This window comes from Pelodiscus sinensis, chromosome 1, assembly GCF_049634645.1.
Source record: "Pelodiscus sinensis isolate JC-2024 chromosome 1, ASM4963464v1, whole genome shotgun sequence".
In the NCBI taxonomy this organism is placed as follows: domain Eukaryota; kingdom Metazoa; phylum Chordata; order Testudines; family Trionychidae; genus Pelodiscus; species Pelodiscus sinensis.
Genome location: NC_134711.1, coordinates 12,584,649 through 12,597,228, shown reverse-complemented (window position 1 = coordinate 12,597,228; position 12,580 = coordinate 12,584,649). Strand labels below are relative to the sequence as shown.

Below are 12,580 nucleotides of genomic sequence, written 5' to 3'. Positions count from 1 at the left end.
CTTTCCTTGTCACTGTGTGGCAGCACTTCTCCATTGAAGAGATGCTTCTTATTTTTATTCTCTGCTTCAAGACCAGTTGAATGATCAAAGTCTTTCTGTCACCTAATCTCTGCACTGTTCCCTCATTATTTGCTGTTCTCATTGCTCCTTCCCTGAAGCCCTTCCTACCCTCACCCACCTTGTTTCAGATTCTTTTCTTATCCTTTCCCCATCTCCTCAGCCTTAGAGTTTGAATTTTAAAATGTGCATCCCAAAGGTTACAGCATTAGACTTTTCTTATGCGCTGTGCCATTATCATAATTCATGGCATAAGAACCTGACAAAGATGATTATCTATGGAAGTTTCCTACCTGTCCCCTCTTTCTCCCCTGCTGCCTCTGTGGGTCCAAATGTAGATCCCTGCAGCACAACACTCATTCCTACTCTACCCCCAGGAATGTTTTCATGATGATCTAATGATCCTTCAGCTACCTGAATAACCAGCCTTTTGTTCTTAATCACCCTGCTTCCTTCTTTTTATAACAAACTCCCTGCCCCAAAGGCAAAGCTGCAGGCAGCTCAAACTCTGTTGCATTTATGAATAGCCTCTGGAGTCAAGACATGGGCTTTAAGCACACCTCAAGTATGAAATCCAGGGGTTCCAACTTAGGAGGGGGGCTACTGCCCCCCCAACTCTCCATAAATGGCACCCTTGCTGGTCAGTTTTTCTTTGTTCAGATTCATTTTCACATTGGCATTTAATGTGGATAAGTGTAAAGTAATGCACATTGGAAAAAATAACCCCAACTATACATACAGTATGATGGGGGCTAATTTGGCTACGACAAATCAGGAAAGAGATCTTGGAGTTATCGTGGATAGTTCTCTGAAAACTTCCACACAGTGTGCAGTGGCGGTCAAAAAGGCAAATAGGATGTTAGGAATTATTAAGAAATGGATAGACAATAAGACACAGAATATCTTACTGCCCCTGTATAAAACTATGGTACGCCGACATCTTGAATACTATGTACAGATGTGGTCTCCTCATCTCAAAAAAGACATTTTGGAGTTGGAAAGGGTTCAGAAAAGGGCAACTAAAATGATTAGGGGTTTGGAACGGGTCCCATATGAAGAGAGGCTAAAGTGACTGGGACTTCTCAGTTTAGAAAAGAGGAGACTGAGGGGGGATATGATAGAGGTATATAAAATCATGAATGGTGTGGAGAGGGTGAATAAAGAAAAGTTATTTACTAGTTCCCATAATATAAAAACTAGAGGACACCAAATGAAATTAATGGGTAGCAGGTTTAAAACTAGCACAAGAAAGTTCTTCTTCACACAGCATGTAGTCAACCTGTGGAACTCCTTGCCAGAGGAGGCTGTGAAGGCTAGGACTATAACAAAGTTTAAAGAGAAGCTAGAGAATTTCATGGAGGTTAGGTCCATAAAAGGCTATTAGCCAGGGGATAGAAATGGTGTCCCTGGCCTCTGTTTGTCAGAGGCTGGAGAAGGATGGCAGGAGACAAATCACTTGATCATTGTCTTCGGTCCACCCCCTCTGGGGCACTTGGTGTTGGTCACTGTTGGCAGACAGGCTACTGGGCTAGATGGACCTTTGGTATCACCCAATACGGCCATTCTTATGTGCAGTGTGCTTCTGTTTGGGCTTTCAGTATTGCAGGGAAATGTGTGATTTACATCTTTTCAACCTCACTGGAGTCAATGGAGCAAAATTCTTCCCTGATATATAACTGGTTTGATCCCACTGACAATAATTTACAATACTTAATTTTTGATAAATTTCTCCTTCAGTGTGATCTGCAAGACATGCAAAAAGACAAGGATTTGGCAACATCTCTTCAAAATAACACTGTCCAGCAGATTACTTGCAGTTTGTTTGAAAATACAGATTATCATGACTACTTGCATTTCCCTTTCATCAAACTTGTAATAAACCTAGATAGGGGAGAAGAAAATCAAAGGCATTACTGGCTAATATTTTATGCCAGTTGGACTTTTTTTTTGTTTTCTTGTGGTTTCATGAGTAGTGGGATGAATGACTTTGCTCTTCGTACATTCTGGAAGTGTGAATGTCATAGATTATATTACTGTTTTCAGCAGGATCCTTCAGGGAAATGGCCGCATATATTTGGAAAGCTGAGATAACATAAATCTTTTTTTTTAAATGTGATTAAATAAATGTGATTAAAAAGTTTTTCATAGATTTGTTATTTTTTCAAGAAAACAAAAGTTCAGTGTCTCACTGTGGCACCAAGGTTTAATCCTAATTGCTAAGAAAAGAAAGGTGTCTGACTTTTCCAGGCCTTATGGGGGAAATCCTGACTCTTTTTGACATCAATAGCAAAGTTCACATTGACTTCATTAGGGCTAGGATTTCACTTGCTGACTTTATGTCCGTGATCTTGTAATGAAGCCAGTTTGGGATTCATGAGAAATCCAGGATTTGATATGGATATAATGTGCTCACTAGTAAACACAGCATAGCCTATTTACCTTTCCTACAGCACAGAGTCACTATGATAATAAGTTATATTCAGAAATTACCTTTCATTAAAAGTTCCCAGTGCACTCAGTGAACTACACAGAGCCAAGCAAACACTTAGCATACATTTACACTGGAACTAGACAGTGTAATTTCCATCTCATGTAGACATAACTGCACTAGAGCTCATCAAGCTGGTGCACTGAAAATAGAAGTGTAGCTGTGGCCTTGTGAGCAGCAGAGAGGGCTAGCTGCCCCAAGCGTGAATCCATCTGAAAACGCAGGTACATATATGGATTAGCTAGCCACTACCTTTGTGAGTGTGAGTGCTTTTGTTTTCAGTGCACTATCTTAATCAGACTAGTTTCAGAGGAAGGATATGTTGTTTTTAAAGGAAAAACCCGAAGAATGGATACATGTGGGCGATATCCCGTGTGTGTGATGTGAGGAACAGAGCAGGGGAGCCACTTGCTTACCCAATATTTGTACAATAATATCCGAATGCCTTCATTAGCATTTAAGACATTGAGTTACATATACACATCATCATCATCTCAGGCAAAAACAGATTGCAATATGAATATTTTGAAGCATATGTAAATCTAACAAACTTTATATACATACACATGGTAGTATCCTCACCTGGGGACATTTGCACCTACATACAGTGGATTTTTGTCTTCAGTCTGAAAACTGTGAATCATATGCTTGTTAACGGAATGTGTCATCCATCTAGCACATATCCATTAAAGGTAAACATTTTGTTTTTTATGAGAACAGCCAGTCACAGTGCATGTTTCACAAATTAAAAGACAGATAAAATGCCCATAATCCTGAAAAGAACAAATCAGCCTAATATACTTCTGTAAAGGCAGATCCTGTCTCTAGGCTGTTTAGCAAAGAAACAGCAAAAAAGGATGGGCCACCAGAAATAGAGGTGAAAGGCTATAACAAGTCTACTGTCTGATATTTGTACAGACTGCCTTCAGTGCTCGTTGCAATTAAAGGCATGCATTATATTTTCTGAAGCCACATACTTGAAAGATGACTTCTCTCCATTTATTCCATCACAGCAATTAAGGTTCTAGATTTTAAGGCCATTATGATAATCTCATCTGACCTCCTGCATCACACAGGCCATAGAATCTCACCCACCAATCTCTGGATAAGTAATCTCTAAGTATGTTCAGTTAGGGTATCCTATTGATCCCCATGTGCATGGAGCTTGTCCAGAAATCCTGCAGATGCCAACAGATCCACTGGAAACCTGGGATCATCTGTGCGTACAGTGGTATAGGAACAATTTTAGGGTGGAAGTCCCCTCGACCTTACCCTATTTGTGTCTCTTACTGCCTCAGACTGGGGCTATAGTTGGGGGGTGGCTGTGAAGCCTGCAGCAGAGCCATTGGGACCCTGGGCAGCAGTGGAGCTCCCAGCGGCCAGGACCAACAGCAAAGCCTGTGACTGGACCCTCGAGCAGCAGAAGGCCAGTGGCTGGGACAACTTTGGAGCTAATGGCTGTGCCCCCAAGTGGCAGTGGAACTCCCAGGCACAGACTGGTGGCTGGGACCCAGATGCGTCTACTTCCTGCACGTACAAGTGCATAAGTCCTATGCCTCTGTTGCAACTCTGTACCTGCTGGCCTTCCACGCTTATTGCTGCCAGCTTGGCTCCACTGGAGTTGCATAACCAGGCTTCCTATTGGTTGTGTCTCCAGTCAGGGTCCTCATATTGTGGAGGGGATACTATAGGAAAAAAACTAGGGAAGCTCCATGGTGTTGGCGGGGGAGAGTACCCTGCCTGCTACTCCCCAAGGTGTGGTGAGACAGTACCACAGAGTTGACTTTTCTCCACAAAAAGGAGAGTATCCATACAAGGAGGTCCTTGCAGCAGTGTGTTATTTTCTTAGGAATAATTATGGTGGTTGATGGGATAGAGCTGGCAAGGTATGCCTTTGCATGTATGAAAAATCACAGTGGAACTCAGCAGTCCTATAGTAAAATCATCAAGGGAAGTTTGATACAGCTCATGTGAGATAGATCTGCACTGTTGTATGAAAAACCCCTAATGTATTTTAAGCCACAAATGCTGTGTAATATAATTAATTGGCTCAATGGAAATATTAGTCCTGTCAGAGTATATTTCTAAGCCCTTTGTGCTATGAAGGGATAGCGGATTAATTTTAGGTAGGAGCTGATAAAATGAGCAAACACTCTACTGCTGTTCTCTGCTTTTTTCCAAATGCAATTTTCATCCTTCTATTTTGCACTTCTTCTAAATAGAAGGAGCAGAGCAACAGTACTGTGCCTAGTGTGCATCTTTTCAGTTTTATATACATTTGATTTGCCTTATCTGGTTTATACTTTAAATTTGAAGCATGGGTGAAATCCTCAGCTGCTGTGAATGGGTGCAGACCAAGTTCTGGTCCTCTGTAATCAATTTGGCTTGTGGGAATAATATTTAAATATTTCATTGAATTGGAGAGAACTTAAATCAATTTCTTGGACTATTTTGATATTAGGTGACTTTCCTCATGATGTTCCATTCTATTCTTTTTAATGGTGATGATGCTATGTTACCTTTATTCAGTACCTTTTACCCAAGGATCTCAAAGCTCTTTACAAATGCTAGTTAGTTAAGCCTTATAAACCCAGTGAGGTGAATACACAATTGCTTATCTTATCTCCTTTCCAGCTTTCAGTCTTATTTCCTGTTGAGAGTGAAGAATCCAGCTGCCATCTTTAATTCTGTGACAATTAAAGGGGAAACCAACACCATTTATTTTAAGGGAATAATTATTATTTTAAGGGAATTATTTTTCCTTTTATTCTTCAATGTCTTTCACTTCATGTGCACCCAAACTAGAAACTCAGCCATGGGTATTTTATTTCAGTGATTTGCTACTATACATTTCCCTTGTTTTTAACTGCTTTCTTGTGAGTTTCCCATGTGTATGGTTCTATTCGTGCCCCTAGAAGAGGTTCCAGGTTTTTAAGAGTTTCTTTCAGAAAGGTTTCACAATAAGAACAAGAGAAAAATAACAATCTTGCTTTAAAACATTTCCTTCCTCTGTTTTGCTGATGGAATCTAGCAATTCACTACCACCTGGCAGCTACTGGTATAGATTTAGTGTTTAAGGTATTTGTTTCTTTGGTTAGAAAACATCTACTATAAATAATACTCCTCTGATCGGACAGGTCCAGGCCACAACAGCAGATCAAAACATTCGTCCCCTTTTTGATAGGGATAAAAATGGCCTCTACCTTAGGCCCAAGTGAAACCTTAGATCCAAGCTGCTGCAGACCTGTGACTGGATGTAAAATCCAGATAACCCTTTTGCAGCTTCTAAAACTAGGGAAAAGCCTGCACTGGAATCTAAAATCCAACTAAGCCCACCTCAGTGAACTTTACAGGGACTGATGTGTCTTGAAAACCACCTCACAGTAGCTCTTGGGTTGAATCCAAAACCAGAAGGGACCTGTTTTGTGGATTCCATTTTGATGTGACGCAAGTTGGTGGAAATATCATAAGAACAACTCAAAAACTTCTGATTCTGTTGAACCTCATTGGTTAGCCTCAATCCCAAACTCTGACCTAAAGCCTAAACCCTAAACATGCAATCCAAACCTCAACATGCAATCCTTGGTCTGCTTCCTAATTTGTAATTTCAGGCACAAAAATTGACAGAACTGTAGGTTAGTATAACTGGGCCAAATTAATTCTGGCTTTAAGAAGGTTCAATTCCACTGCAGTCATGTCCACTTATACTGAGGCTAAATTTGACTCACCATGTCAATCGGAATTACAGTGAAAATGAAGGATCAGTCAAAATAGTCTTTAATTGTTTAGATTCCCTCACTGCAAATTTTCAAATAGTAAATGCTGTGCTTGTAAAGCACTCACCACCTAGGAATGGAAGTCAACTGCCTGGCCATAAAGCGAGTAGAGCTCAGCAGTGGCAGTGCTAGCCTCCCACTCCAGCCCCAAACTGGAATCATCGGTCTTTAGTTCTGATGCCCATTCAACCCACAATGTTGCTGATCAGACCACTGCTTTTGTTCTATGAAGTTAGCACGTGCTTAGGGACCACCAGCTCATTCTGTAAAGAATAGAGACAGATGGTAACAGACCTGAGACAGATTCAAATTAATAACTCAAAGGGTAAAAGTTCCTGTCATCTATTTTCCCTCCCATCAGCCATCATAGTCCTTGAAGATAGGCATTTTAAAGAAAACTGTTCTACACTCAACATGTGGCCTTTCCCTGCATCCTGGATTATTTTTATATATTTTCATATAATTTCATTTGTGCATTCTTTTTGCAACCCAGTATTCTTTTAATTTTCACATGGAATAGAATCATAGACCCATAGAGCTGGAAGAGACCTCAGAAGGTCATCAAGTCCTGCCCAAAGCAGGGCCAATCCCAATTAAATCAACCCAGCCAGGGCTTTGTCAAGCCGAGACTTAAACACTTCTAGGGATGGAGACTCCACTACTTCCCTACTTCCCATTCCAGTGCTTCACCACCCTGCTAGTGAAATAGTTTTTCCTAATATTCAACCTGGACCTCTCCCACCACAACTTGAGATCATTGTTCCTTGTTCTGCCATCCATCACTACTGTGAACAGCCTTTCTCTAGCCTGTTTGGAACCTTCCTTAAGGAAGTTTAAGGCTGCTATAAAATCCCCCCTCACTCTTCTCTTTTGCAGACTAAATAGACCCAACTCCCTCAGCCTCTCCTCGTAGGTCATATGCTCCAACCCCCTAATCATTTTGGTCACCCTCCACTGGACCCTCTCCAATGCATCCACATCCTTCCTGTAATTGGGGACCCAGAACTGGACACAATACTCCAGATGTGGCCTCACCACTGCGGAATAAAGAGGAATAATCACACCTCTGGATCTACTGGCAATGCTCCTCTTAATGCATCCTAATATGCCATTAGCCTTCTTGGCTGCAAGGGCACACTGTTGACTAATATCCAGCTTCTTATCCACTGTAATCCCCAGGTCCTTTTCTGCAGAACTGCTACTGAGACAGTTGGTCATGTTGGGATTTTGTGGTTCCCAGAGAGTCAGGTGCTGGGCATCTTTGATACTTCAATTCAATTCAATTCAATTCAATTCAATTCAATTCAATTCAATTCAATTCAATTCAATTCAATTCAATTCAACAAGACTTTATTCAATGTGCACAAAGGGAGAGCCCCTGGTACTAAAATCAGCCAGAGCCCCTCGAGCAAGGAGCCCCTCCCCTTGCTGTTTTATAGCACATGGCAGTTACATAACAGGTTACATAACACAAACTTCTAAACCAATCCCATTCAACCTTTCCATATATGGCTTTGTTTGTGACATGCTTGTACTTTTCCACTCCACATGTTGAGTTCACCCCCCCTCCCCTTGGCCTTTTTTAGGCTGTTCCTAGGGTGGTGAGCCACAGAATGCTTCTTTATGCATACCTACTTTCCAAACCACATTTTGTTTAAAATGAACACATGCATACCCTTCAGTCCCCAGCCTGTAACAATGTTTGGGATTCTTCCATCCCAAGTGCAGGACTCTATACTTGTCCTTGTTGAACCTCATCAGATTTCTTGTGGCCCAATCCTCCAATTTGTCTAAGTCACTCTGGACTCTATCCCTGCCCTTCAGCGTATCTACCTCTCCCCCTAGCTTAGTGTCATCTGCAAACTTGCTGAGGGTGCAATCCATCCCCTCATGCAGGTCATTAATAAAGATGTTGAACAAAACTGGTCCCAGAAACGAACCTTGGGGCACTCTGCTAGAAACCGACCTCGATCCTGACATTCAGCTGTTGATCACTACCCCCTGGGCCAGACCTTCCAGCCAGCTTTCTATCCATCTTACCGCCCATTTATCCAATCCACATTCCCTTAACTTGCTGGCAAGAATATTGTGGGAGACTGTATCAAAAGCCTTGCTAAAGTCAAGGTATATCACATCCACTGACTTTACCATATCCACGGAGCCAGTTACCTCATCATAGAAGCTAATCAGATTGGTCAGGCATGACTTGCCCTTTGTGAATCCATGCTGACTATTCCTGATCACTTTCCCCTCTTCTAAGTGCTTCAAAATGGATTCCTTGAGGATCCCTTCCATGATTTTTCCAGGGACTGAGGTAAGACTGACCTGCCTATAGTTCCCTGGATCATCCTTCTTCCCTTTCTTAAAGATGGGCACTACATTTGCCTTTTTCCAATTATCCGGGATCGCTCCCCATCTCCATGACTTTTCAAAGATAATGGCCAAAGGCTCCTCAGTGACATTTGCCAACTCCCTCAGTACCCTCAGATGTATTAAGGCCGGACCTATGGATTTATGTACATTTAGCTTTTTTAAATAGTTCCTAACCTGTTCTTTTCCCACCAAGGCCTGTCCACCTTCGTCCCATATTGCATCACTTAGCTCATTAGTCTGGGAGCTGACCTTGTCCATGAAGACAGAGGCAAAGAAAGCATTAAGTATTTCAGCTGTCCCCACATCATCTGTCAATAGGTTACTGCCCTCATCCAGTAGGGGCCCCACACCCTCTCTGATCACCTTCTTCTTGCTAATATGCCTGTAGAAACCCGGGGGCTACGTCTACACTGGCCCCTCTTCCGGAAGGGGCATGTAAATTTCACGAGTCGTCGTAGGGAAATCCGCGGGGGATTTAAATATCCCCCGCGGCATTTAAATAAAAATGTCCGCCGCTTTTTTCCGGCTTTTAAAAAAGCCGGAAAAGAGCGTCTAGACTGGCCCCGATCCTCCGGAAAAAGTGCCCTTTTCCGGAGGGTCTTATTCCTACTTTAAAGGAATAGGAATAAGACCCTCCGGAAAAGGGCACTTTTTCCGGAGGATCGGGGCCAGTCTAGACGCTCTTTTCCGGCTTTTTTAAAAGCCGGAAAAAAGCGGCGGACATTTTTATTTAAATGCCGCGGGGGATATTTAAATCCCCCGCGGATTTCCCTACGACGACTCGTGAAATTTACATGCCCCTTCCGGAAGAGGGGCCAGTGTAGACGTAGCCTTCTTGTTATCCTTCACATCCCTTGCGAGTCACAATTCCAATTGTGCTTTCGCCTTCCTGATAACTCCCCTGCATTCTAGAGCTATACATTTATACCCCTCCCTAGTCATCTGTCCAAGTTTCCACTTTTTGTAAGCTCCCTTTTTGTGCTTAAGTTCACTAAGGACTTCCCTGGTAAGCCAATCCGGTCTCCTACCATATTTGCTTCTCTTGCTACTCGTTGGAATGGTTTCTTTGGGTACGTCTAGACTACCGGGTTTTGTCGACAGAAGTTTTGTCGACAGTATCTGTCGACAAAACTTCTGTCGACAAAGAGCGTCCAGACACATTGAGTTCTGTCGACAAAGCAAGTTGCTTTGTCGACAGAACCCTGTAGTCTAGACACAACCCTACAGGCAATAACACCTTCTGTCGACAGAACTCTGTCGACAGAAGGTGTTATGCCTCGTAAAATGAGGTATACCAGTGTCGACAAAACTGCTGAGTTCTGTCGACGTTATGTTGACAGAACTCAGCGGTAGTGTAGACGCTGGTATAGTTTTGTCGACAAAAGTCCACTTTTGTCGACAAAACTCAGTAGTCTAGACACACCCTTTCTGTGACTTCAATAAGGCTTTTTTTAAAATACTGCCAGCTCTCCTGGGCTCTTTCCCCCTTCATGTTAGCATCCCAGGGGATTCTGCCCATCAGATCTCTGAAGGAGTCGAAGTCTGCTTTTCTGAAGTCCAAGGTGTGTATTTTACTACTCTCTTTTCTTCCTTTGGTCAGGATTCTGAAATCTACCATCTTGTGATCACTGCTTCCCACCCACCTCTACTTCCCCTATTAGTTCCTCCCTGTTTGTGAGCAGCAGGTCAAGCTGCGCACGGCCCCTGGTTGGTTCCTTCAGCACTTGTACCAAGAAGTTATCCCCAACATTCTCCAAGAACTTCCTGGATTGTCTGTGTATTGCTATATTGGTCTCCCAACAGATGTCAGGGTGATTTAAGTCCCTCATGAGAACCAAGGCCTGCAATCTGGAAACTTCTCTCAGTTGTCCAAAGAATGCCTCATCTACCTCATCCACCTGATTCGGCGGCCTGTAGCAGACACCAACCACAACATCACTGCTGTTGCTTATACCTCTAAACTCGACCCACAGACTCTCAACAGGCTTTTCTCCCTCTATATACTGCAGTTCTGAGCAATCATAGGGCTCTCTTACATACAGTGCAACTCCTCCTCCTTTTCTCCCCTGCCTGTTCTTCCTGAACAGTTTATACCCTTCCATGACAGCACTCCAGTCATGCGAGTCATCCCACCAAGTCTCTGTTATCCCAATCAAATTGTAGTTCTTGGACTGGTTCAGGGCCTCCAATTCTTCCTGTTTGTTACCCAGGCTTCTCGCACTGGTGTACAAAAACCTTAGATAACCAGTTGATCGCCCTACCCTTCCATTTGAATCAGGGGTCCTCCTTTGTTGCATGTTCCTCTTTGCATTTCTTCCCGGTATCCGACTTCCCCATTCCTCTCAGGGTTTTGGTCACTGTCCCCCAACGAACCTAGTTTAAAGCCCTCCTCACTAGGTTTGCAAGCCTGCCCGTGAAGATGCTCCTTCCTCCCTTTGTTAGGTGGATCCCATTTCTTCCTAACAATCCTTGTGCCTGGAATAGAGTCCCATGGTCGAAGAAACCAAAGCCCTCTCTCTGACACCACCTGCACAACCACGCATTTACTTCCTCAATTTGATGATCCCTACCCAGTCCTTTCCCTCCAACAGGGAGGATGGACGAGAACACCACTTGTGCTCCGAATTCTTTGATCCTCTTCCCAACTCTACGTAATCTGCAGTAACCCACCCACTCAAGGTCATTCTTGGCCGTATCGTTAGTTCCCACATGGAGAAGTAGGAAGGGGTAGCGAAGGAGAGTTAGTTCCCACATGGAGAAGCAGGAAGGTTTGATCAGTTTTGTAAGACTCTCAGTCACATCCTGAATTCGAGTTCCTGGTAACCAGCACACCTCTCGAGATTCCAGGTCCGGATGGCATATGGATGGCTCAGTCCCTCCTAGAAGGGAGTCCCCGACCACCACCACCCGCCTTCTTCTTTTGGAGGTGGTGGTCATGGAAACCCCATTCCTAGGATGATGCATCCCATGCCTTCCATTAGAAGTGGTTCCCTTCCTATTTCTTCCTTGTGAGGTCCCTTCCAAAGCATTCACCATCGCAGAGCCTGTGGAGAGAGCCTGAAAGCGATTACTTACCTCTGTAGGAATGGGGGAATTCCTGTGCTGGCCTGTTTTTCCTTCTAGAAGTTACATGGTTCCAGTTTTCTTCCTCGTCCTGTACTGCCCTCTCTGGCTCTTCCTGCCTTGCTTGCAGGATTAAATGCTGCCTTCTATCGAGGTAGTCTTCATCCTCTCTGATCGAGTGTAGGGTCAACACTTGTGCCTCCAGTCCTCTAATTTTTGGATGATTTCAAATGCAATTTTGAATGATTTCAAATGCAATATAACATAATTAAGCTTACATGTAATCGCTCTATAATTGACAGTGTTTGCAAAGAAGCTTATTTGAGTCTTAAGTGCATAACTTTAAATCATGCTGACGGTGACGAATGAGAGAAGGAACCTCTTATGAAAGCTGTTGATGCAAAGGACAAAAGCCCTGTAATTTCCCCCAAGTTAGTTCCCCAATTCCAGTGGCTTTGTCATGCCAGGTCTGTTTAGAGAAAGCTTTCCTATGCTGGGCACATAATTTTTTTAAGTACTGCTCAAAATCTATGACAAGTTGATTCACTACCTCTCACCATCTGTCTCTCCCCTGAATCAACTGTAACCTTTATTAATTTTTGCTTTTTAACAGAGTTCCCAAAGAGATGGCATAATTTCTATTAAGGTGTCAACCCTCAAGATAAACTGCATTTTGGAAGCATTTTCAAACACCATCACATTCCAGGTAGTATATTAAAAGAGATGATATGTTGCCCAAGACATTCAGCCTTGTCAAGTCAGGGCAAAACAACATTTTAAGCTGACTAGCTCATATATCTCCTGGTATATATGCCCCTGCACA

At 43.1% G+C, this 12,580-nt stretch overlaps 2 protein-coding genes across 2 annotated transcripts in view; one reads left to right on the top strand and one right to left on the bottom strand.

The window, feature by feature from the left end:
- ECHDC3 (enoyl-CoA hydratase domain containing 3) overlaps nt 1–4,615 on the bottom strand; it is a 29,861-nt gene extending 25,246 nt beyond the window's left edge. The window contains exon 1 of the mRNA XM_025188437.2: nt 3,128–4,615. Coding sequence (XP_025044222.2) covers nt 3,128–3,213 — 86 coding nt within the window. The 5' untranslated portion in view covers nt 3,214–4,615. The remainder of the gene's footprint in view (nt 1–3,127) is intronic.
- A 7,755-nt stretch (nt 4,616–12,370) lies between these two features.
- The window catches only part of USP6NL (USP6 N-terminal like), a 239,654-nt gene continuing 239,444 nt past the window's right edge, over nt 12,371–12,580 (top strand). Inside the window, exon 1 of the mRNA XM_075907624.1 lies at nt 12,371–12,463. The gene's annotated coding sequence lies outside the window, so the exon portion shown is untranslated. The remainder of the gene's footprint in view (nt 12,464–12,580) is intronic.